This window comes from Diprion similis, chromosome 6 (genome assembly GCF_021155765.1).
Source record: "Diprion similis isolate iyDipSimi1 chromosome 6, iyDipSimi1.1, whole genome shotgun sequence".
In the NCBI taxonomy this organism is placed as follows: Eukaryota; Metazoa; Arthropoda; class Insecta; order Hymenoptera; family Diprionidae; genus Diprion; species Diprion similis.
The window spans coordinates 639,069-665,584 of record NC_060110.1 but is presented as its reverse complement, the minus strand read 5'-3'; the positions used below and the strand labels follow the sequence as shown (position 1 = coordinate 665,584).

The 26,516-nt window shown below is 37.4% G+C and overlaps 3 protein-coding genes across 6 annotated transcripts in view; 2 read left to right on the top strand and 1 right to left on the bottom strand.

Moving 5' to 3' along the window:
- Positions 1-1,124: 1,124 nt before the first annotated feature.
- LOC124407178 (uridine 5'-monophosphate synthase) lies at positions 1,125-4,094 on the top strand. Its single transcript, XM_046883043.1, has 3 exons — positions 1,125-1,358; positions 1,910-2,387; positions 2,696-4,094. The coding sequence occupies exons 1-3, from the start codon at positions 1,218-1,220 to the stop codon at positions 3,484-3,486; spliced, it is 1,410 nt and encodes a 469-aa protein (XP_046738999.1). The 5' UTR covers positions 1,125-1,217; the 3' UTR covers positions 3,487-4,094.
- A 7,016-nt stretch (positions 4,095-11,110) lies between these two features.
- Positions 11,111-19,258, bottom strand: LOC124407057 (E3 ubiquitin-protein ligase CHIP). 2 transcript variants are annotated; one of them, XM_046882864.1, is made up of 4 exons: positions 18,968-19,258; positions 18,225-18,423; positions 13,072-13,394; positions 11,111-11,483 (listed from the first exon to the last, which is right to left on the bottom strand). In XM_046882864.1, exons 1-4 carry the CDS (start codon positions 19,082-19,084, stop codon positions 11,241-11,243), a joined length of 882 nt encoding a protein of 293 aa, XP_046738820.1. In that variant the 5' UTR covers positions 19,085-19,258; the 3' UTR covers positions 11,111-11,240. The 2 variants fall into 2 exon arrangements, with proteins under 2 accessions (XP_046738820.1, XP_046738821.1); XM_046882865.1 differs by having other exon boundaries at positions 18,915-19,042.
- A 947-nt stretch (positions 19,259-20,205) lies between these two features.
- The window catches only part of LOC124407064 (GPI inositol-deacylase), an 88,125-nt gene continuing 81,814 nt past the window's right edge, over positions 20,206-26,516 (top strand). For all 3 annotated transcript variants that reach the window (XR_006929280.1, XM_046882875.1, XM_046882874.1), the window contains exons 1-2: positions 20,206-20,549; positions 20,625-20,778. Coding sequence is in view for 2 of the 3 variants with exons in the window: in XM_046882875.1 (XP_046738831.1) it covers positions 20,412-20,549; positions 20,625-20,778 (292 nt within the window). In the remaining variant the exon portion in view is untranslated. The remainder of the gene's footprint in view (positions 20,550-20,624; positions 20,779-26,516) is intronic.

Below are 26,516 nucleotides of genomic sequence, written 5' to 3'. Positions count from 1 at the left end.
GCCGAGAACTGCACAGAAATTTACCCACAATCCCCACAATTAACAATCTTTATATTCTTCAGTCAACGACCTAGTCAATGGCGATAGTGGCGTCATTGTCACTCGGGGAACCCCTCAGATCTGAAAATGAGCTAAGAATACACCCTTAATGAAGATTCGAAAATGCAGAGATGCAAAATTCCTATACCACTAGAGCGATCGGAGTAGAACTTGGGCAGTTGATGCCTTATTTTGGCAAAAAGTGAAGCGTCTTTTTACTTTTTCAAAATTTGGAAAAATATTTTACAGATCAGTTACCACCCACATAAATTGGCCAAATTTTCACAGTTGCACTGAATGGATCGAAGTCTCCAATATGATGCCACTCGACGGTGATGAAACACACATTTTGCACCCAGTCCCATGAGATTTGATGGTGAAATGACGATGTGGCAGATGATCTGATTTTCGATTATGAAAAACACCGAAATCTGATTTTGTCGACATTTGTTACCGACCTTTCACGCATGCCGGTAATTTTTTACCGACATTACACGTATGCATTTCAAAATTTGGCCAATTTATGTAGGATAGGAGTTTTGCTGTTCATAAAACGCGTCTTTATAAGCACCTTTAACAAATCATACTACCCTTAAGTTGCGTTATAAAAGATTCACCTGTTCCCTGGACTATTATAGTCTTTATAAAAAAAATGGACGACTCAGATAAAAACACACCATCGAAGAAAAATGATTTGTACACCGTCTAAATACTAATGAATATTTATCAATATAAGTAAATAAAAATTAATTGACCTGGTATGTATCGATACGTTTATAAATTCAATTATTTATACTTCAACCTACGTTACACAATTCTATCCAAATTGACGATAATTTTTTCAAATATACTATAAGTTTGCCGCTCTCGTAACGTAATCTTGTTCCAAAGGTTGCCAGTACTGGCATGAGTACACGATGTACACGTGACCAAAGTGATCGTGTCTGTGGCGGGCACGTGGCGGGTAGAGAGAAGGACGCTGAACTCGGTGCTACACGTGATGCCAAAACTCAGAAAATAGTCATTACTCTTTTCGCCGCTACGTGGCGCCTACAACGCTTTTTCTCAATGTGCGTTGTTGCGTTCCATGCATTCCACTCTACTGCCAGTCGCGTCGGTATACAAGAGGTTCAGTTAAATTCTTTGCGCCAATTTACGTGTTTTTTGACTCGGCTAAAATGGAAAATCGCTTAGCGGAATTAGCTGTGGAACTATTCGAAATGAACGCCGTGAAGTTTGGCAGCTTTGTAACTAAAGCCGGCCGGCAGACACCCGTCTACTTTGATTTGAAAGTAATCATTTCACATCCGCGGTTGATGGTAGGTAATTTATATTTTGTTACTTCTATTCCAATGATGAATTTTGTGTGAAAATACACATTGGTTGAAACGTACACGAAGAAAAACATCGTGTGAAACGAATGATCGACTACGGATCGCTAGACAACGCAGCCTCATAGGACTTAGATCCCGAAGTTCTTGTCGGTTAGACCCACGTGAAGTCATGTAAAGCAGTTACAGCTATGAAGTCTCATAGTGGTTTCAGCTTGCACTGTTTTGCTATGTTCTCTGCTGCACAGAACAGTAATTATGTGTGTAAAATTGGTGTTTCGGTGCAGCAGAACAGAACACAACAGAACGATGCAAGCTGAAAACACTATTAAAGTTAAATATATACCCAACTTCCGGAGTGGTTACACCTCGAATGTCCCTGCATTCCGAAAAATGTGCAAACTATGAGTTTCGATCACCAAATATCTCTACCCATTGCAATGTTCTGTTGAAAGTAATGTTGCTTGGTATTCTTAGACCACACTTCTTTAACTGACGGAACCTAATTTCACATGCTGACTAGTGTCCGAAATTTGCAGAAGTCTGTATCCACCTTACTCTGGACCCTGGCAGAAAATGGCAAAAGTGTATCACAAATCTGTGGTATGCCGTATACTGTGTTGCCAATTGCTGCGTTGATGTCATCAGAATCAAATATACCTCTGCTAATAAGGACAGAGACTGAATCCTCTGGGTCAAAAAAAATAATTGAGGGCCAATTCAAACAGGGCGAAAATTGCCTCATAATTGGAGACATTGTGACGACTGGGATTAACGTATTAGAGGCTGTAAAGGACCTAACTGATGTAGGGTTGAAGGTTAAGGAAGCTATCATTATTCTGGACCAACAGCAGGGTGGTGATCACAATCTACGTACAAAGGGTATCCAAATGAGGAGCTTATATTCTCTCACTAGTTTGATGCAACACCTATTGAATGCGGGCAAAGTGACGTCCGCCATCGTCGAAGACATCAAATATTATGTGGAACAAAATCAGGCTCAATTATCCTGCAAAGGTAAGTGGTGTAATTGAAGAATCAGACACGGCCAAAATATAAAAATTTACCTTGGGCTGACTCGATGTTATTAAAAAAAAAAAAAATCAAACTTTTCCAACCTGGGTACTGTCAATTATTACTTATCCGCATAGAAAATTAAAAATTGACGAACTAGAAATGACTCATATTCTAGCCTTTTCTTTTCATCAAATAGGGCAATAATCTCGGTTGGGGCATTCTTAAGACACGTTATTAAAGTTCAAATATTTGACATTTTTTTCGAAGCCCAGCAACTGAAGTTTGAACATAACTGGATTTTCTCTTAGGGAACTCAGTAAGTCGATTGAGACTGGACTTCGCATCACGAGCAAAACTTGCCAAGAACCGAGCAGCAGCAAATCTGTTCAATATAATGTCGGCAAAGAAAACTACTCTGTGTCTAGCAGTAGACCTGACAAAAGCTGATAAAATTTTAAAATTGGCTGAACTAGCAGGACCGCACATAGCTGTTTTAAAAACTCATATTGACGTAGTTGAAGATTTTACATCTGAATTTGTTGATAAATTGAAACAGCTATCCAAAAAGCACAACTTTCTGATAATGGAGGACCGAAAGTTTGCCGATATTGGCCACACAGTGTCCTTGCAGTACAGAAATGGGATTTATAAAATAGCTGAATGGGCAGATTTTGTTACTGCCCATACCGTTCCTGGTTCCGGTGTCATCTCTGGCTTACAAGACGGACTGAAGGGGATTAACGAAGATCGGGGAATATTTTTGGTCACAGAAATGTCTAGTGAAGGAGCCTTGACCATAGGAGAATATGTGAAACATTCTGTTCTTTTGTCTGAAACATCAAACCTGATAGCTGGTTTAGTGTGTCAGTCTAATACGTTCGACGATCCAGGTTTGATACAGCTCACACCAGGTATTAGATTGGAAGAGTCCCGCGATGATTTGGGACAACAATACAGGACTCCTCAAATGGTGATTAATGCTGGGGCAGATTTAGCCGTTGTCGGTAGGGGTGTTACAGCTGCGCAGGACAAATTGTTAGCCATCATTCGGTACAAAGAAAAACTGTGGCAAGCCTATAATGAAAGGATTAGTAGTTGAAATGACACGCATCATTCTGTTTTTTGTGATGTGAAGTATGAGATGAAAGTTGAGAAACACCTACTTGACTTGGACAAGGAGACGATTCGTGTTCACCTGGATCGGAAGAGCTGACAGCTGATCATGTACAATATACGTTGCAATAAGTAATTTGGAAATGTATTTCTTATTCAGTGTTTCATCAAATGGATATACACACAGCATACCCAAGAGAAATTATTTTTAACAGAATAAATCGATGAAAGGAAGCATTTACGGAAAGTATTGGTCATGAAGTTCCTCTGCTAATATGTCACAAAAGATTGGGATGAGGAACTTCAGTCACTCAAATTAATTATTGTAACAATAAGGCATGGAGTTGAATGGTGTTGGAGAAATTCACGATGAGATTTACAGTGCTCCACCTTCACATTGTGTAACAATTCTGAAGCATTATCGTACATCAGACATAAAATCTTTTGCTGGATACATGCAGTTATTTTGAGCTTCATTGTCAGTTGAAAAGTAAATGTCTAAATTTACACCACATTGTTCACTACAGTTAGAAGCTAGTCATCAAATGAGATCACCTATTTATAAATAATGGATCTCGGTGTACTTGAATCCAACATACATACATGACGTTTGTACTTACTCAGGTGTTGCAAAATTCAAGGGGGAAAAAAAAAAGAAAAACGGAGCTCACTATCTCGGATCGGCGAAAACATGATCAAATGTAACAAAAATATATTTTTTAAAACATTGATTGAACAATCCCTGATGAAAATAGAGTGTGAATCAAAATGTGAACGAAGGTTCAATAAAAAGATGTTTGGTAATGTGACCAAAGCGTTACAGAAGTCTTTAGTAAGATGTAATGGAAATGTAAATTGGAACAAGAAAGGTGTGACAAGATGTGCAGGCAGAAGTGTGCACAAAGTGTACCTGATTGTAGCAGAAAGTGTGCGCAGAATTTGCACACTGTAAGACCATTTGTGCGAATAAACGGTAGAAATATGTCAAAGTTTCATATGTTTTCGTTCGAAAGTAAATGGCATGAGAGTCGAGATCTTCACAAACACATAGAATCTCATAAATAATATAGATAGACACGTGTACTCCACGACAGTATCATGCAACACTAAATTCAAAACAAAATTCAGAACAAAATTTCTATTGCAGTGCTAAATGTATGAATTGTTACATGCAAATGTGTTTTCTTTTGATAACTGCATTTTATATTCCTGTATGTAAATATCACCACACTACGATAACATTACTTGCGTTTCTACCTTTTACCTTTGTTATTATAAATCAACTTCAATGTCATTACCTTTGAAAAAACACCCCTAAATGACCTAGTTGATGTTTCGGTTGTTCTTCGAACGGTTTTTCAGAGATGGGATTTTCGAATTTTTCTGACCTGTCTATGCATTTGCAGGTTGATAAAATGTATCTGACATCACAATTCACCTCCAAAAACAGCCCTTAGTGCAGCCAATCATCCTAAGCAGTCGAATCTCATATATTAGATTGCGCGAAAGAACGGAGTAAATGTGCCATCTAATATTGATAGAGAACGTGTTCGGCACTAGACACACTATTTCCGGTAGTACGATAGCATACAAGAATGGCGCGGGTACATCCGGAACGAAAAACTTCCGTTCGAGAGCGAAAAACCCGTTTTTGAGTATGACGCGAGTGAAGGTGGCATCTAATATTGATGCGGAACGTGTGTCGGAACTAGACACACCATTTCCGGAAGTATGATAATTTAAAAAAAATGGCACGATACACCTGGTACGTAAAGCTACCGTTCGAGGGCCAAAAAACCGTTTCTGAGATAGAAGCCGGTGATTGTGCCTATCAATATCGATAGAGAATGTGTGTCGGAGCTCGACAAACCTCCATGGGAATTTGAATTGCTCACAAAAACCATGGGATTGTACGAATCTCCGACAGGTGAATAAGAGCTCAGTTATGCATAGTCATATTTATTTCAAAGCTTTAATTTTTACGTTCCATGTATTATTGTTCCATGTATATATATATTATTCTTTTATTTTGCAACATAATACTTGTAATTATAGGTAATTGTGTTTTTATAGTATGTTGACGCCGCATACGGCCGATAATGCCCCCTCCCCCCTTGCCCACTTCCTCCACCACCACGCGCACCTCGTCCTCTCCAACCCCTTCGACCCCTTCACTTTTCTCGTCCTCTCCGCTGTCCCTGTGCTCCCCATGCACCTTGGTACCCTCGCCATTGCCCGCCATACCCTCGGACGTCACCTCCGTAGGTGGAGCCCTCTGCCTCTTGACGGTTGATTTTCCCCGCCACCACGGCCTTGTGTCGATGGTTTGTGGAGCTCGCTCGCCTCCATCTCACTTTCATAGCTGTCCTCGTTTGCAAAACAATTTAGAATTCATAATTGGCACCGCCAAAGTGACCTAAGGTTTATTTACTGACGAACATTTCCGGATAATTCAAAATTATGCACCAAACAGGCGGAATCTACAGGTTGAGGACAAAGTTTGGAAGCACTTGAATAATTTGTCAGGGGTGGCCGAATGAAAAATTGTCTTACGTCAGGTCTCTTGTACTTAGCAACAAGCTACTGCATGTCAACTTTGGATTTAACCCCGAGGTACGATTCTAAGGCCATTTCAAACGACACTTTATTCTAGCAGAAGTCCTGTCGAAATATGTCGTATCTTTAATTAATTTGACAAAAATGAAAATTAAATGGTACATTGTGTAGCAAGGGAGGAAAGGTGCATTCCGCCCGTGGTGCACACGATACTTTTTGTCCGACCCCTTTTGAAAACGTGAAATACTGAGAGAAAAAAAACCAGCAACGGAGACCCCCCACCTAATAATATACTTTTCTAAGCATAGAATGAAGATGAAAAAAAAATTAAGAATGCAACAAATCGTATTTTCTAGTAATACGTATTTGTAACGTTCAGACGCTGTATTCGCTGCGGTCTGGTTACATTGCGCCCGCTGAAACGCGCTTCTCGTCCGCTTTACATACACGAAATGACGAATTTTCAAAGGAGTCATACAAAATATCCCTTTCTTTGATGAAATTAAAGGGCTACATTCATGCAAGGATGAAAACATTCCGAAAAAAAAATAATTCAAATTTAGAATTTTTTCTATAAAAAATCATCAAGAGTCTTCGACTATCGTCATGCCTTGCGTGACTAAAATGACCTTGTGTTGTAGGTCACTGAATTTGACTCGAAGTCAGTAATAATATCATCAGAAAAAGTGCATGGCTGCATTTAAAAAAGTGGAGTTGGCCTTGACGTAGATTCAGGACCTCCACCTAAAAAAAAAAATTCGGATCGTCCAGTAAGATGGCTTGTAACTTTCATCTGAAATATTTTTCGATATCATCAATAGTTTCAGTGCTACTGCTCTGTAACACTCCAAGTGTCTCACCCTATATGTAAGACATAACCGCTTATATTACTTATATTTTAAAGGGTTATAGTTTTTTTCATCAACAGTGTCAGCTGAGCGTCATTCATCGTTATTATAGGTGATCTAATAAATACTATTTCTTCAAATTCCAGCAGAATATGTATTTGTTTTTATCTATCGCAGAACCAAAAAAATTAATATTAAATAGAAGGCGAGGAGATTTTTTTTCTTTACGCAATACAATCATTGTATATTAGTGATTCCGCGGGCAAGATACTTTCCAAGATTCAAGAAGTAATGATTAGTCAAATAAGGTATCGCAAAATCATTATCATATGATACTGGGGCCAGGAGGAGTGAGCTGTCGAGATTTAGAAAAACTTTGGGCGTGGGCGGCGATGAGCCTAACATCTGCTGTCTTGATCACCTATTAATCGAGACTAATGACCCAACTGCAAGCAGTACTTCGTGTCGCAGCTTTTACGCAAATCAAGAAACCGCCCAGCTGAGCGTAGTTTATTCGCAAAATTATTATAAATCGTGGTTAAATTCTACTTCGTATTACTTATCAAATAGTGGAAAGTATTTCACCCGGAGATCTTGCTATCCCCAGAAACTGTAACAAACGAAAATAGCGATATGTAGGAAAAAAATTTTCTTCCGTTTCCGGGTGATAATGGTATTACCAAAAGTGATGCAAGAAAAAGGAATGTCCTGTCGAAATTTGCATAAATTTCAGTTACTGGCCCAGCTATAGTAACAGAAAACGAGACTTTATAGGCACATGCTCTTAGCTCTCGGAGTACGCCTTTTTTTAATTACGGAGTACACTCTCTTATTCTGTAGGACTCAGTGCTTTATTTACGGTCCACTATTTTAAAACTACTTATCCGATCAACTGAAAAAAAAATCTCAAATTTTCTTCAAATATTATAGAAGCAACCCCCTCAGCTCAAACACCTCGCTATAAATATTTAAATATCAAAAAAAGAATCCCGGAATAAAAATTTTCTCTAAAACAACAGGACATTCTGCAAGAAATGTGCTGATGTAATTTTTCATGTGTTGGGTAGTAAAATTTTTAAATTCGTCCAAAATAGTATTACAGACCCAATGTGTTCTCCGAGGGTTAACTTTGTGGACAAGGCTATTTTCTATAGAGTTCACACTGCGTACAAGATTCTGATTCGACCGATGTTAGCACACGTGCTTGAATATTACACATACCACTATTCACACACTATTCTGGTATTATCGCCAATCATAATTGAATTTAATCGTTACACGGTTTCAAATATGTATAACTAGAACTTGATTTAAACCTTTTGCATACAAACGAACCACACATAACAAAGTATGCCACCGAAATAATGTGACAATGGCATGATTTTCATAATATTATTTTTACGATATTAGACGTCATCCCGAGAAGTTCATTTATCGAGAAAGAGTAATCCACGCAGTCATCTCCGAGAAAAAAATCCTGACCTTCGTCTCTAATTTCGCGCCGAGAAAACAGTGGCCCACCACAATGTCATCATTATAGCGGCAGGGGCACTATGGGCAGTCGTAGCGGCGACTGTGCACGCACAAATCACCCGGAATATTCGCGATATTTCAAATACAAAAGAATATTGATTGACTTTAATTAGAAAAATTTCCCTATATACCTTTGCTCTTGGTATCCCAAGTTTATCAAAAGTTAATAAAATGCAACATTCGGTTTGCTTGCCAATACCCGACTCTTCTCGCCACGCCATCAATAATTATGAGGCTGAAGTTAGTAACGCTATGGTAACGAGATATCAGTAAAAATCATTATTGTGCAACGTTAGAATGACTTTTCAAACTAAGAGTATGCTTTGTGTATCATAGTTTACTAAACTACGAACATTTCAGAAGCTGCAAGGTAAAGATTTTTCCCGAACATGCATCGTTGCAGTAATGTAATCAACTTCATCCTCATCAATATACTTGGAGTTGGCGTACTCATATAAGCTTATCGTAGAAGAAATCTCAAATCATCTGGAGGCTGGGGGTCTTCCTCAGCAGATGTTTGCGTTTTTTCTGTAAAGGTCGATAAAATTTACAATGTATTCAACTGAAGGTGATCATCTGATTGTTCATATCAACGTCACACAGAGAGAAAAATCAAGCTTTGAAACGATGAACCTTCATGCTTTCGGACCTTGTAATGTTTACATGCTTTTAAAGCATGAATTTCACGAGTTTAACCGGTGAATTCATCGTTTAAAAGCAAGACACTATTCACGGGTTAGAAGGAGGAGATCCATGCTTTAGCCGCATGGACTTTGTGGTCCGAAAGCATGGAGTCTATCGTTTGAACGCTCGGAATGATTCAAGCCTCCATACCATGAACTCCACCGCTTGAAATTGCTTGAAACTGTGAATCTCGAGCGTTCCCCCTGCCTGCTCCAGCGGCTCGCGTGGCCCTAAAGGTGCATATAAAGACCCGTTGTACACCTCGAAAACGCGGGGATGCAAAACTCCTATACCGCTCAAGCGATCAGAGTGAAACTTGGGCAGTTAATGCCTTATTTTGGCAAAAAGTGGAGCGTCTTTTTACTTTTTCAAAATTTCGAAAGAAATTTTACAGATTGTTACCACTCACAAAAATTGTCTAAAATTTTCACAGTTGCACTGAATGGCTCGACCTATCCGGTATGATGCCACTCGGCGGTGATGAAACACACATTTTGAGCCCAGTCCCATGAGATTTGATGGTGAATTGACGAAATAGCAGCTAATCTGGTTTTCGATTACGAAGAACTAACCGAAATCTCATTTTGGCGACATTTGTTACCGACATTACACGCATACATTACCAGCATACGCGTAATATCGGTGACAAATGTCGCCAAAATGAGATTTCGGTGTTCTTCGTAATCGAAAACCAGATTAGCTGCCATTTCGTCAATTCACCATCAAATCTCATGGGACTGGGCTCAAAATGTGTGTTTCATCACCGCCGAGTGGCATCATACCGGATAGGTCGATCCATTCAGTGCAACTGTGAAAATTTGGCCAATTGCTGTGGGTGGTAACTAATCTGTAAAATTTCTTTCAAAATTTTGAAAAAGTAAAAAGACGATCCACTTTTTGCCAAAATAAGGCATTAACTGCCCAAGTTTCACTGTGGTCGCTTGAGCAGTATAGGAGTTTTGCATCCCCGCGTTTTCGAGGTGTACAGCGGGTCTTTATATGCACCTTAACACTCGAGGCCAACAGATTCACAGTTTAGAACCGTGAAAGTCTTGCTTTCGGACCATCAGCTACTTCAAGCTTCTGCTCGGTGGTATTCATGGTCCTAAACGACGAGGTTCTTGCTGCAAAAGCATGAGTTTCATGCGTTTCGAGCAGAACACCTTCCAAGCTTTAGAACGGGCCTGCGATGGTTTCCCCCTCATAAAACTGGGTAGTAATCTCGGTAGGAATTCGGTACGTGGTACGTAGGTAAGAAAAATATTTAAAATAATTCTATCACGTGAATTTTCTCAGAAATTTTTTTATGTTTACTTAGTAGTACTTGAAGAGTTAATTTCCAACTGCTGTGTTAAACGCATGTATTAATGGTAATCTTGATATTTGAATATTCGTCAACTCTCACTAGTTATTGTTTATGGCTATTTTGAGCATATTTAGAGCTCCGTAAGTACAAAAAAAAAAAGATTGAACAGGAGTCTTGATGAAAATAGAAAAAGATGTCATGTCTTTTTGATTGATCTAGTCTCTTGAGTCTTGTTTAAAACTAATCCTTAGCATTCAGTTTTATAAGTATATTCTTTCTTTACAATAATCGATCAAAAATCTGTAAATATACGAATCTTGCATAAAAATAAGTATCGATGTGTTGTAAAAAAATAGTGCTATATTTTAATTCAACATACCTAAATACTTTAAAAAGAGGTAACTCGGCGGCGATTCGCTGCCGCGAATCTTGATATAATTTTTCTGCGAAACGTGTAGCAATTCGAAGCTGGTGAAAACATACTGGAGGATATATGTAGAATGTACCATACCTTGTAATATTAAAGGTACGGAATCGTTATGAATTCGATTGGTATGATTTATGAAGATTTCAATTTTAACAATAAAAGCATTTAATTCCCTGAAAGGAGCAAAGCAAAATGTAGCCTATGATCTAAGTAACGAATTCTTATAATAGTATGAATGTATATTATATGAAACACCTTTGGATTAGAGTTTCGTATACTTGTGCTATAGTACAACTGGTAGTATAGTACACGTGGTAATTACAGTGGTATATTATAGAATAATGGTATTACAGGTTGGAGAATATTTGTTAGATTTTGCCCGACACTTAGTAATCCAGTGCCCATTCATTTTCTTGAAGAAATGCGTCAACGACTTCTTTCATGGATAAGTTAGGTATGAGCTGATCTTGGGTTAGGCGAACTCGGGTCACAGGATCAAAATGACCCACCCTCTGCAAATGTTCCTCGATGTCCTTTCGTTCATAGGTGATACCACTTGGCGTTATCACAGGTTCTTGAAGGATTTCGAAACTGATTTTGCCACAGAGGTAGTCTGGTACTTCCCGCACCTGTTTCCCAACAATCAGTGTAACTTTATCAACTACTCCAAGTGGAACATTTCTTTCAATACATTAACTTAAAAACAGTCTGAAAATGTTACACCGTGAAAATTAATTAAAATAAATACGTATTATATCAGAATTTTCAAATAATCAGTGGACATACTCTGACGAACTATAACAAAATCTCAGAAGGAAAAAAAAATCGAAGACGTCGAGGTGTGGGGGGTAGATAGGTGAATTTTATCTTTGTTAATTTGTCAAAATGTCGAAAACAAATATGTAATGTTGCATGAGAAAATATCTTGAGAGTGTTCTAATCAAGATCTTAATAAGAAGGCCGGAATTGAACAAAATATTTCGAAATATTTTCTCATTTATTTGTTTAAGAAGAATGCTATACACAACCTCAAAAGCGATTGCAGCGTTTGCAATCAAATGTATGGAGTGGGGGCACTGAGATTCATACAAAGAGGAGACGAAAGATAGGGAATTTTATGTATAGTGTGGTCTATCTCATTCTCTCTCTCTAACTTCTTAGCCGATTTTAGGTGGAATTACTCTATTTTCACTAACAAGGGGACCCCCAGCATTGCAAATAATGGACTTCAATGGGACTGAAGTATATTGTAAAGGTATTTGCCCTAAGTACCAGACTAGCAGGAAGTTCCGCAATGCGGCTTGGTTTCCGAGAAAATAATTTTTTTTTGTATGTTTTACAATTTTTCTTCTAATTAGTATGGCTTTTTTCTCGTTTGGGTCGTAACTTTTTGCATTTCGGCCAATGATCAAATAAGCGTGGTTTGCATTAAAATTAATTGCTCAAAGCGACATATTTTTTAATGTAAATGATCTTTGTTTCCTCATCTCACTCTTAAAACAACCATGCATCTGCAAAGCAGAAGGCTTCATAAAATGTGCATGGAGTAACACCGTATCATGCTTTGCGTGTTTTTACAATAAATACCATTGGAGCGATTGTTCATCGAATGTACACGGCGATGACGAATAATTCGAAGGCCTGCATTTTAGAATTTAGGATATAACTGTTATTGTTGTTGTTTTTGTTATTATTATCATCGTCATTATTATATACAATAAATAACATGAAAACGGCACGTTGCTTATAAATTTTTTTCCCCGCAATGTTCTAATGCATTGTGTGTTATTGGGTGTTTGAGTACGTAAACGAGAGAAAGAACATACTAATTGGAAGTAAATTTATAAAAATTAAAAAGAAAAAAAAATTATTCTCTTGGGAACCAAGCCACATTTCAAATGTTCAAGCCAAGCAAATTTCTGTTAGCCTGGTATGTAGGGCAAATACCTCTACAACATGCTTGAGTCCCATTAAAATCCATTACTTGCAATTTTGGGGGTCCCCTTGTAAGTGAGATACTTTTCATCATTCCATTCCGCCTCAGTAAATTAGCTTTCACATTTGAATTAATTCCGTTCATTAGTTTTATAAAAAAAGCTGGTAAAGAAGGACGATTGCATACCCTTAATGAGATTTCATATATGAAAAATACAATCACTAATATGTGAATCACTAAATCGACAAAAAGCAAATTAGCAATTTTGTAAGGATACTAACTCTTCTTCGTTCATCCACTTTAGCAAATAAATCGTTCAGATGAGCAATACAGTTGTCTCGATACTCTTCAGCCTGTTCTTTTGTCCTTCCTGTTCTATTAGTATCTTCTTCATTCTCTGTGACTTCACTGTCGTTGGCCTCAAGACTAGCAATGTTCCGATCCGCGTCCTGAATGATCAATTGATTAAGATAGGATTGCAGTTCAATATCTTGTGCCACCCTTTGTTCTTCCCGCAATTGAAAACGTCGTTTTCTTGCCTGCCTTAGCACAGCTGTCACGTCATCTCCATAATTCAGCTTTTGTTCTTTGGCTAGGTCCACCGCTAAACATGAAACAACAATTTTTAGCCTTGGCATTTCTGCAATAATTTGAAGTATCATGGTGGAAAGAATACCAGGTGCACCATTGCTCATTATCACTGATCCGGCCAATGAGTAGTCATGCTGTCAGGCGAGAATGTAGCCAAGTTTTTTGAATATAACATACACTATGTTTACGTGCACCGAGTTACTAATTGTCGTAACTTGTGCTACTTGCCAAAACATAAACAGTTCGTATTTTTATGAGCACTGGGTTAAATGTTATGAGCCAGTGATAATCGGTAATGCTATCTGTGGAACATACTGTACACCTCATTCAAGCAATCAGTGTTACAGCTTTCATTTCAGGTTGAACATGTATCCCGCCACGCTCATCCCAAATGCTGTCAACAGAAATAGTTTCCGGATGACTGTGGCAGGATACGATGCTCAACTTGAACATGAGTTGTAACTCTGATTGCTTGAATAAGGTGCACACATTGGTCCGCAGATAGCAAAACGCATAGTATATCCAGCTATCGGCTGAGTCATATGGGATGCGCAAACCAAGTTGAGTTTGGACCCCACTATTGCCATACCTGGTATTCTTTTAACCATGATAAAATATGTAAATGTGCTGTAAGGTGAGTCGGAAAGTAACTGAACGGCTAAAGTCAGTAATGTTAGCTACTACTAAGAAATTCAAAAAACAGTTTTTGGCACAGACTCAAATGTCAAATACAAACAAATAACATCTGTACAAGTAAATTTAGAAACAATGTTTAGAGAGTTGTCATAAAACCGCATAATTGTCTATCGAATTGAAAAATGTATCTGCCAAATTATCGGAGCCTACATGCAAGTAATTCACTCAAGGAATTCGATTTCACTTAGTTGTCAACATTCTGACATATTAAGATACTAGCATAAGGATTTAGTCTAAAAAATACGTCAATTTTCAATATTCAATTTACGTGGATATTAGAAGGACAAGGTCGGATTTTTACACACAGTTGGTACAAGGTTTTTGAAAGTTTCAGTGTTTTTTATTGTTAGTACAAAAAAGATATTTGGCCATAGTGTGGTCCAACGGTGTGGACTGTTGTAGCTGTTATGGTGATCTGAGATCGAAAAAACCAAACATTTGCTTTTCGCGAGGTAATAAAACTGCAGTATGATTAGATACTTTGTAGAAAAATTTAAACTGGAAATATGGTGACCAGTGAAAAAAATGTTTGATTTTCGGCGAAAAAAACGACCTCAATCGTTTATTATTAACAAATGAATGAACATTTTGTAAATTTGATCGGTCATTTTACAGAAAATGTTATGATTAGAGACCTGATTTTTAGATTGATGCTGTGTGTGTGTGATCAATTTTTTATTCGATGAAATCTCAAGAACCAATGAACAGATGTCAACGATTTTGATTTTAATCGATGGGGCTTCTCTTAACTTAAAACTGTATATATTTTGATCTAATCAATCCAGTAGTTTTTGAGTTATTCGAATGACAAAATTGCAATAAGAATTTGATTTGATGTTTTATGAGTTCCAAACAGATTTGATTATGAGTGAGAAATTCTGAGGCTAGCCCATCAAAGTCAGTGAGATTAACCATTTGTTTTATATGATATTTAAATGGGAAATAGTCATATAATGTGAGGCACCTCCTAGTCTTGAGCTGAGAATCCATTACTTTGGGAAGATGTTTTGTACATCACTTTTAACATTACAAAGACATTCAATCAACTAACCCGAGAGTAGTCATCCAGATTCGAACTGTAAGCAGAAACCAACAGCTAACATGAGCTAGCAACAAGTGTGGATGTGCAAATTATTGGTTTTACGAAGTCAAGAATATGTCTTATGTACAGAACAATGCAAAAAACTGCATCGTGTCATATGCATCGGGAAAGAATCCAACTACAGTGACACAAGTATAAAAGTACCTAAAACATATGTATGTGAAATATCTGAAGAAAATACCTTCAGAGACTGTGAAAATGATGGTGACACTGATATGCGCACCAGACAAGGCGCTGGAAGAGGCAATACTGATGTCGAAAACATTAAAGCATGCATGGCACAATGATCAAAAGCCTGGGTAGTGAGCAAGAAATAAAAGAAGTTGTCATCGCAGGCAAAAATGAAAACAAAGTGATGAAAGTCACGCTTAATGCTATAAAAGAATTCATGAAATTTTATTTTGACAAAATTGATGATTTAGTGAGGAAAATAAGGAATTACGGTCACGCAAATAAAATTCTTTAAACATCGATCACAAAGCTCAATGACAGAAATTTGTAAACAAAAAAAAGATGCGAGATTCTTATTGCTAAAGTGGAAGAACCGGAATAAAAATTTAAAAAGTAACGTTATCAAAATAGTCAGTACACCAGTCACTAATAATTGCAATCTGAGAGGAGTTATTGGCAATATCGCCAAAGCTAGCCAGACAAAGTATGTTAACACAGACATAGTTGATATCTATTAATTGGGGAGCTGGTGGTTCCAAGCTACAAGAAATTTTAGAAAATCTGAAAAAATTCGTGTAGCTTATGCTTGATGTATAGGTTAACAATACCCAGTCAGTCTGCAAGATTTTGGGACACCTGGCCATAGTCACCTGGTGAATATGTAAAATGACCGATCCTATGCAAAATCAGGAAATAAAGGCTGAAAATTGGCATACTGGTGTATAAAAACATCACTAACATACATCCACTAACCAGTCAGTCAGCATTTCGATGATACGCGCATACATGCATACATACATACATATATACGCGCATACAGCGCAGTAAGAATTTTAGCCAGCATTTGCGTTGTAAGATTTCTTTTCATTATTCATTTTTAGTCTGGTTTTATCGACAAGACATAAACTGAATAAAATCTTATTTACGAAATTATAAGAGATGGGAGGAGGTAGCTGAAACGTTGGTAGTTAAAGTAAGTTCTATCACCTCAAACAAGTGCGAGTTTACGAGTTGCCATTCAGAGTCTCATTGACAGGCCGGGGACTTGAACTCAAGTCCTCCCGCTCCATGGACTCGAGTACTAGCACTTGAGCCACTGCGGTCGGAAGAGAGAGAGAGTTAGAAAGAGGGATGTAATATATCACAGCCGCCTTGTCTGGTCTTACAATTAATAGATGAATTTTTAATATACTTCAAATTATCTATATATTTGTTGAACGTTGTTACTAATATCACCCGCTACACTAAACTACTCAATACTGCTGATCACAGTATTAAATTACTTTAGATGAACCTTGCTACCTGGAGCGCAGCCTGCTTTCGCCCATCATCGAAATGCTGACTGAGTAGGCTCTGTCTCAGAATCAGACTGACCGACACGTGCATTCAATACAATGACAGACAATACGAAAGAAATAACAGCAGCAGTATTATAGACGGTGATAACCGATCACTACACGACCATAATCTAGATGGGAAGAGAAATGATGAAGTAACTTTACTATGGACTCATACGTGCCATAATAGAATATGGAACAACGGTCTGTGGAAATTGCGTACAAAAACCCATTAACCGCCTACAAGTGATCCAAAATAACGTTCTCAGGATATTATTGCACAAACCACAAGAGTACCCGAACCAAGACCTATAGGAAATAACAAACATTCCGGACATTAGGCGGACATATCTAGCAAACATAATGAGGCTTAAGGAAAATTAAAAGGAAACTCAGGAAAGACGAATACAGCATGAATATACAACTCGAATAAGCGTTTAAGGAAATATTGCACATCAGAGGGTGTACACAAGCACAAGACTGCGCCATAAAAAAACGGATTGCAGCAGAAATGTATAATGACTTACCAGTGGAAATATGACACAAATCTATGGAACCCTTTAAAAGAGAGATCAAGAATTGGGTAATGAGGAAGATATTACGACAAGACATTCAGAAAAAACTAATAGAATGGAAAACTGCAATGATGGGAAATTTTTTTTTAATGTTTACTTTACTAACCAAACTACACTAGGAAGGAACAACATTAAAATAAAATGAGTTAAACAGACAGTGTCAAAACGAAAACTCACCACATACAAGCATGAAATAGCTCATGTGGGATGATAAACCACATCTTGGACAGACAGAAGAACAAAAGAAGAATGTAAAACTAAGATAATCGCAAAACACGAAGACAACGTCAGAAAACTCATACCAAATGTATCTTATAAATGAAATAAACCTCAACTAACGTAACAGAACCTTGAACAAAAATTCACTAATTTGCAACTTCACAATGAATTTGAATGAGTTGAGAATGGAAGATGGAACTACATTCTGCTGCGTTCCCCTACATTAATTACATTAACATCACTAACTTCGACCTCATCTTGTAACCGCTTCAAAATAAAGAAAGCAAGAGATGCAATAAATTCAGGTGCGCTAATGGACCATACAATAAAAGTGTCGGAAGATTTAGGACATTTGTATATTTTGAAACACCTATCACGGCAATGATCGGAAAAGAGATACTAGGGCGCATAATGTAAAAGTTTTTATATGGGGGATGAAGGAATTAAATGGAATATTAATTACAAGATCAAGTTTTTAAAAATAGTTTCAGTAGACATTACGAATAGCTAATTAGCTCTGCAAGTTACTTTACTGAGGAAGATTTGGTATGTACAGTTAGCTACGTGTATAATAGGTCAATTCCTTTAAAACAGTCATAAGAGTCTGGAAGATAAGAATTCTACATGGTTCAAGATTTCATTTACAAACTAGTCAATTCTGCTCAACAATAGTTTTTAATTCAGCAACCGTAATTTAAAAACTGTGGAGGTATGTAATTTTAAAAACTAATATGAGCTGTTACCTCGTTGAAGATGCTTGACAGCCTCGTCAAATAATTCCAATTCAAGGAGTGCTTGACCCAAGAAAAAATGACCTTTGACCAGACACGGATCTATGTCAAGAGCTCTTCGACAGTCTTGACAGGACGAGTCCCATCGTTTCAGTTTAAGGTGGCACAGGGCACGATTTGTGAAATATGTAGCTTGAGTTGGATTTTTGATCTATAACAATGAGATGTAATGAATAACTGTCTTTGAGCAATAATGTGAACCATAATTAACATGGGAACTGAAGTCGAAAACTGAACCAATGATCACAATAAAATGTTGGTATTTGTGGTGGCTATTGCACACCTCTATGTTTTGAAAGGATCCTTGGTACATCATGCAGCGCGAAGTGGCATGAGAAAGTTATTCCACTAATACAAAATTGAAACATGTATAAAAAAGTCACAAGGTTGAAGTTTGAAACATTTAAATAAGGCACTGAACAAACAATAACTCATACGATCAGACTGACTTTAAAATAGCCAAGTTTACAAAATATGAGCATGTTCCGCTTCGTTACGGTTTATCAAATGTTTTTTTTCTGATACTGTATTATTACATCAATGCCATCAAGTATGGCTTCATTAAAAGTTAGTCATATGCAGTTATCATCGGCTGGTGTGTTTGGCATCCTTCAAAATATGAAGGCGTACAAAAATACGTACACTTGATAAAATAATCCAATATCTCTTGCTTATAGTCATCGAACAATACCTACGATTGCTTTTGTATAACAACTGGCTGCATCCTCGTATTTGTGCAAATTGAACAAGCGGTTCCCCTGTTCTTTCAACTCCTTATCAGAAAGGTTAGTTGTTGAATACATCTTACTCATGTCGATAGGTATGTCGGATATAGGGCAGATGCGCAATTTTCAATAGAATATAGTGCTATGCGCGGTTCTTCCAAGGAATATAAAACTGGATTTGAGTTAAATCTGTCATTGTTGTATAACCTCAACCAAGCTCGCTTCCATTTTGTTTATTCATAACAAACCATCAGCATTATCCGCTCCACCCAGTCACCGTTGATTAAAGGTGCGTTTCCAAATTAGATCCCAGTAAGATCCCAGTCTTGTCAGCAACCTTTTATCTCTTTTCTGCTAAGTCCGCAACCACGGTGTTTCGTACAGGTTGGAAACTCTGGTGGTGGGAGCTCCACATACTTGGCCCTTCACTAATAACCAAATGAGTTGATTCTTTTTTCAATCGTTAGTAGGTCGTTTGTAGGCGATCGTAAGATGTTTCCCGCCGTTTGTAAGTGAATAGTTCGATTGTTATTAATAAAACAAATTTCGCTAGGGAATTCATGTGATGTTAGCTCCCCTATGATTGCAATTCGCGATCGAATTCCATTCTATTTGTATAGAATCGTTTGTAGGTCGTTTATAGGTGATTTTAAATAATTTCGCGTCGTTTGTAAGTCAATAATTTAGTGCTTCTTCATAGGACAGAAAGAATTCCGGTATTTTCTAGTTTTTTTTCTCGATGTTTCTCCGCGCATCTTATTCTAGATCTTTTCTTACTACTATATCTACTGTCTAGATTCTGGATCTAGATCTTTTCTTACTACTATATCTACTGTCGGTAGGTTAGTTTCTTTTCTTACCCTAGGATAATCTGTATTGCTTTCTGCATAATTAATGTTAATTAGTATGTACTTTTAATAGTTGGGTGACAACTATGATAATATTATGCTTCTGTATGAGAATCTTGCGACGTTGAGGTAAGTCCAGCTTTCAATTAATGATACGTACTTAGATGGAGATATATTAGAATAACTAGGCGCTATCTAGTAACTTTCGGTTCGTCGCGAGATTCTCGTACTGAAGTCTGAAGTTAGGCGTAGTTAGTCGGGCTATGAAATAGAAAAGGAAAAAATTATAGACGACCGTTGGTCGTCGGATGTGTAAATATACTTATTACTTAGGTCAACGCTTCTAGTGCACGCAACTAATCTTTCCACCCCGTGCGTGTTCCACGGAATGGGTTAAATTTACCAAACGTATCCATAACCTCCACGTGGTGTACCCTAACCCTAATCCGGTGTGACCGAACGTTTTAGAAGATCGTTCAAAATCCATGGTAATTCATGGAATTAATTAACCATTTCACATCACGCTGGATAAAGATACCAACTCAGTGCAATTAAGCCATCTAACAATGAAGTCCTACTTTATGTGTATTGTGATTTCCACACCTGTGCTTATTATGTATTTACTTGGTACTGTCAAGTTTATCTTCGATCATGAGGGTAACTCATGCGAGATGACCTACATGTTTGAATATCCTGAATATGTGGTAAGTTGTCAGCTTCCATGGATATTCAATTTTTTGTATGTAATTACCGCTCACCTATCTCCCCTATTTTAATAGCATATTCCACTACAAAAAGAAATCCAACAGCAGTATCCAAGATATGGATTATACGTATATGGCGAAGGCTTCACTGTATCGAGACTTCGAGCCATGCACTTCTCTGGTATTCCAGTATTATTCATTCCTGGAAATGCTGGTTCACATCATCAAGGTGAGATTCTCTATCGTTCAAGTTCGAATTTGTGATACTTTCTCAGTTCTGCCAATCATCTGTCCTTCGTGAAATATGAAAATCTTCTTGTACAGCAAATATCCAAAAACGAGTCCAAAAACTCTTGAAAAATGTAACATCATTATAATCGATTTATTGGCAATCAGTTAAGTCCGGAAACTTCAACACAATCATTGCATTTTCTTAACCCATATACTACAACTTATACCCATTAAGAATTACTGCAATAATACTCTAGTCGAGGCGTGACAGACTTATCAGGAAAAGTTAGCGAAAGTCAGGGACTTATGATGGACCATAAGGAAAAACGTACTTTTTTATAAATCGTTTTCAAACTTCAACTATGCTTCGTTAATTCAGTTGAGCTAATTTTCGGAAATAGTATTATTTAATCCCTAATTATTTGTGTGAAATAAAGCAATACTATGTGTATTTCAGATCTAAATTTATATATTCAAGGTGCACAACTTCTAGAGCCTTTGGTCATGAAAGCTGTCCAACATTACCTAAATTTTGTGTACATGTCAGGGAATTCTGTATTTTTTGTGGGAAAAGTCAGGGAATTTCATTTGAACAAAAGTGTCACTACCCTAATCAAATGAAACATAGGCATCCATATGTATGTGAAGTTTCAATCTATCAAGCTAGATCGAAAATAGTTCTGATAAAAATAGATACATATGTGACCTTTTAGAATTTGCTTATCCGAGCTCAGTAACAGTGGAAACTTTGATTGTCAATAGAATTTCATCGATCAAAACTTCAGGTATGCCTCTCTACTGTCTCAACTTACCTCACCCTTCAGTCCTTTAATGGTAGAGAGCTTACAAAGATCTGATAATTTCTTTAAAGTAACAAAATTCTGATACCAAACCACAGTTTGAATGAATCGAATAGAGCAGGACTATTAATTCCAAGTCGGAGTTCTGCATATGGAGAGTAAGATGTTTGCAGGGTTGAGTAATGTGGATCAAGTAAGAGAAGTCACTAGTACATGCGTAATTAAAGATACTTGCACTGAGAAGTTGCTTGAGTGAAAAGGTTTTTCAGGTTTGACAATTTTTTGTAGCCTTTTTCTTCCTCGTACTTGACTTCTCAACCTAATTCTATCTGAAATAGAAACATCATCTGTTCTTTCGACATTTTGGCTCCTTTCATTTAAAGAAAACTTGAAGAAGCTATTAACCAATAATGAGAAGTTGTTTACCAAATTCTAAACCTAATTTTATAAAAAATGAAAAAAAATTTCAGTTTAGTGAAGTTTGGTAGTCATACTGTATTCTATGATTAGAAGTTACCTGTCATAGGTATGTACCTGAAGTTACTTGTGTTACTGCTATTTGTCAGAATATTGCAGCTGCAGTCAAATCTTTTCCAGAGACTCCAACATCCATTGCAATAATAAGGAAAAGTACAGAGAACCATGAAATTGAAGTTTGTGACGTAATAGTAATGATGCAGTTTTGGAAAAATCGTTTTTTCACCACTTTAGGATTGTTTGTAATTTGGTACACCAGCGCAATGCAAATCATAACCATATTTTTGCAAAGTTAATTCCTTCAAAGTCATTCTATCTGAGGTTTAAAAATATCAATTTTTTGTACAGGGTTTCTATACGCTAACGTTATTAATTTCAACTTTGTTCGTGGAAAATCAGCCACTGTAGCAGATTCGACTTCAAATTTCTGATTATTGGTGTGCTGCCTGATTGGCTGAAAGCCCACAGACGACTTCCAAAAACTGGAAAGCCTCTTGCCATAACACCAGTAAAACCTTAATTTTACACCAGATTTCATCTGATGCAGCTAAATAATTTCTTCGAAAATCAGAATTTCGGGTAAATACTTTTTTTTTTTTAATAAACACATTTAGCAGGTCCAGAATTTTTTATTGCATTCTTTTTATGCTGATGTAATTATTGTATAAAGCAGGGTGCCGAAACGAATGTAAAATCTCCTAAAAAGCCATCATTATGAGTGTCCTAAAATTCGAAGTGTAAAGTTGAACTCAATGATTCGAGGCTTGAGACAGTGACTGACCATAAAAGCGGAGATCTTCCGCTACTGAATTAACACCCCACAGAACATCAAGCTCCAATCCTGCTCTCGAAGTAAGTTAGGCCAAAGTACATTCACACCTATCCACATATATCGATTTGGATTTTGAATTGTGAGGCCATGATAAGTTTGATGGTATTGCCTACATTCTTACTTCAGTTAAATCATTAATAATTGAATGTCACAGTACACATTTTTGGCATGAATTGATATCGGAGATTAAAAACCAAACAGGCGCAACTTTTAACTGTTTTTCAGCCTTTGATGTCTGTGATCTTACTACCATAAGGGTGTATGCCCTGATTTTTCAAAGTGTATCTCCTTCTACAATTTTCAATATTTTGGCTGAAATTTGGTGTGCAGACACTGTTTACTGTTCCGAACAATCGATCGTTTCAGCTTTTTGTTATCGTGTTTCGGGTCGTATATACAAAATCGGCCAGGCTCAAATAATTTTTTTCTCACTGTGAGCCTTAGGCATGTTTTTTGGAACACAAAACAGCACTCAGAAAAAAGTTGACAGCCAGCTGCGATCTATAGATCTGGTAGCTACTTTAGTCGATGCCCCCCCCCCCCCCCCCCCCCCTCCTTAATATAGACTTCTATAAGAGAAAAATTGAGCAGTTCTCAGTGAGAAGGACATAGATCGTACTTATTTCGGTCACGATACTGCCAGAAAAGTTTAAAAAACTAGGGTTACGTCTCGTTCACAAACAGCCGGGCAAATGTTGTTGAATGGAAGGAGGAAAGGTGGAGTAGAGTGGTGAGATTTTAGGCTGGGAGATGAAGTGACGGGAGGGATGTATTGGGAGAAGGAGGAAAAAAGGAAGTGCAGGATATGTGGATATTCTGGTGGGAGGTCAGCTCGATTCTGAGGGGTGGGCGAGCGGGGGGGGGGGGGGGGCAAGGGGAGAAGAGTCTGATGGAATTGGAAAAGGTGCGAAAGGCAAGGGGGGAAAGTGTGATAGGGATCAAGGTAGGTGTGGAGGAAATGAGCGGCGGAAACGGAGGTCAAAGATGAGAACGACGATTGGAAGAATGAGAGAGACCGAGCCGAAAAAGAGTTTTTTTTCTTTTTCTTTACCTTCTCTGGGTTTCTTTGTTTTTCTCTTTTTCTGTCTTTTTGCGTATGAAAGCATATCTGTGGTATGTGATGGGAATAAATGAAACGAGAGAGAAGATATAGATAGACTAAGCTTTGTATCTTTAAGGAGAGTATATAGGAAAAGGTTTTATTTTATATTATTATGTAACTTTTACGATTTTAGATATCGTTTCATTTTTATTCTATATTTTTACCTAGTTATTTGTCATCGTGTTTTATCCTGTGAACGGAGTGGAAGTCCGAGCTGTACCCCGCAAGGGAATTAAATAAAGTTACTATGATGATTAGAACTGGAGATAACGGTGTTTCAGTTTTATTTTGTTTATTGTTGTTTTAATTGATATTGAGGGGAAAAAATATCCGATTTCTCTCAATACCCCAAGAAATTACCGTGAATTTTTTCAGATTTCTAGGTGCGTTTTGTCTAGTAAAAAAAATGATTGAAGTTCGTCGAGCGCCGTCAGTTGGGGAAATGCCGTCGGGCGGCGCGGTGGGGGGGGGGGGGGGGGCTTCGCGCCCCCGGCCGGCCGTTTTCTTAACAAATTGATAACTCCTTTGATAATTATCGTACAATGATTTTTTTTTACAACTATGCTACCTTTTTCTCAACAATTCGAATCAGCAATTGGATTTGCAATTTTTATGATATTTTACTTTCTTTTATGGTTTAGTCATATTCTTAGGAAATATTGCTATGGATAAGTTTAAATACATAATATCTGTGAATTTTAAAATAAAATGAAATGAAATAAGACTTAATTGGGGTGGTGTGAGTATATATACATATATAAAGGAAGAGCGAGAGAGAGAGAGATTCAAAGCGATGTAACGGGTTTCTGCTTTATATTACCCTGTCTTCTCGAGCTGGAGGCAGATGTTTTCCAGGAAGGGTCTTGACATAGTCCAATTGGAATAGCCAAAATATGAAATGACTGTTATTCAAAGACACCACCACTCCGCCAATTTTTTTATAGGTTTTTTTCGACCTACAAGAACCCTCAAGTTTTCGACCACGTGCTAGTTACATTCTAGCAATGAAAAATCATTAAAGATTATAAATTCGATTCTTTTAAGTTATTTTTTTTAAAATGCGTTTTATCGAAAATGTATCCCACAAAAATTGTGCGTTATAATGTCTTCTATGAAATAGATCCTATGCAAAATGACTTAACATTGTTTGTTAAGCAGTTAATTGCAATTGTAAATTTTTTTTCTCATTTTGGTTTTTGCATTCGTTATTGGTAATTTATCAACATATATTATCAAAACTCATCCATTATATAAAGGAAACCTTCCACAAGAGATACGTGCAAGTTTTATTGATTTATGTTATATAGTTAAGCTACGATCTACGAAAATCAGGAGTTTTAAAATTCCCTTTCGCGATGAAGGCTCACAGAGTCGAAAAAAATCGAGGAGCTGTGTTTCGTCATGTATGTATGTATATTCACGGCTAAAAAAAAATTTCATTTTCGTTGAAAAAAAACACCGTTTTTCGACGATTTAAGATTTTTGCTTATAGATAAATAGAAATAACTCCTCAAAATATCTAGATATTTGAAATATTCAGCAAGTTTCTGATACATTTTTTTCAAGACGAGCAATTTCAAAAAAAAAAAACTTGCAATATCTTAATTACAACCAAAGATATTGATGTTTAAACGTTTTTGCAATTCAATATTGTTGCAATCATGATACGTGAGCCTTCTCTACACTTTCGGGCATTAGATTCAATATATGTAATACCAACTCTTTAGAGAGTTGGTCTTATTGTAGGTGATAATTGATTCCGATCGCCCGCGCGCGGATCAGCGAGCAGCGTCGGCCGCTCAGACAGGCAGCACGGTGGGGGCAGCGTTGCCAGCCACAGATTATGGGGCGTACTAGATGGCGCTCCGAAGACGTACTAGATTCGACAGTTCAGTACTAGATTACGAGATGTCAGTGGAGCGGTAAAATTAGAAAAGAGCGTAGCCAATATTTGGTTGGTATAAGGTTTTTTTTGTTTATTTTTTATTTTTTATGAATGCTAAAGCTTGCCTATGCATTTGTTATATTATTTAAATTTATATGACTCTCACTCTGATATAGAGTGCCGCGCGAGGCTGCCGTCGACCGTGTTGTCGGTGACAAGAATACGCTGCACCGGGAAATAGAGCATATCGAATGTGCGCATGCGCTACGAATCTTCCGCACCGGGAAATAGAGCATATCGAATGCGCGCATGCGCCAACTCTATTATTCAGGAATAAGGCACTTCACGCACGCTACACGACCCTCGAAAATGACACTTTCCATGCAGGTGTTACAAAAACATAGTTTCGTCCAAATTGCTTTTCATGGAACCTACTATCGTCCAGAAGCTTACAAAATCAAGATCGCGATACTGCTCCAAATCCTCTATATTTGGTAATAGTCGCCACTCTGCATCTAGCTTGTCGAGATCAGTTATTTGGAATAATTTTGGGAAATTTTTCATTGTTGCAACGACGATGGAGGGAATTTCCCCGTTTATTACGTTCGCAACAGAAAACATTTCAACAAACTTCAGCATT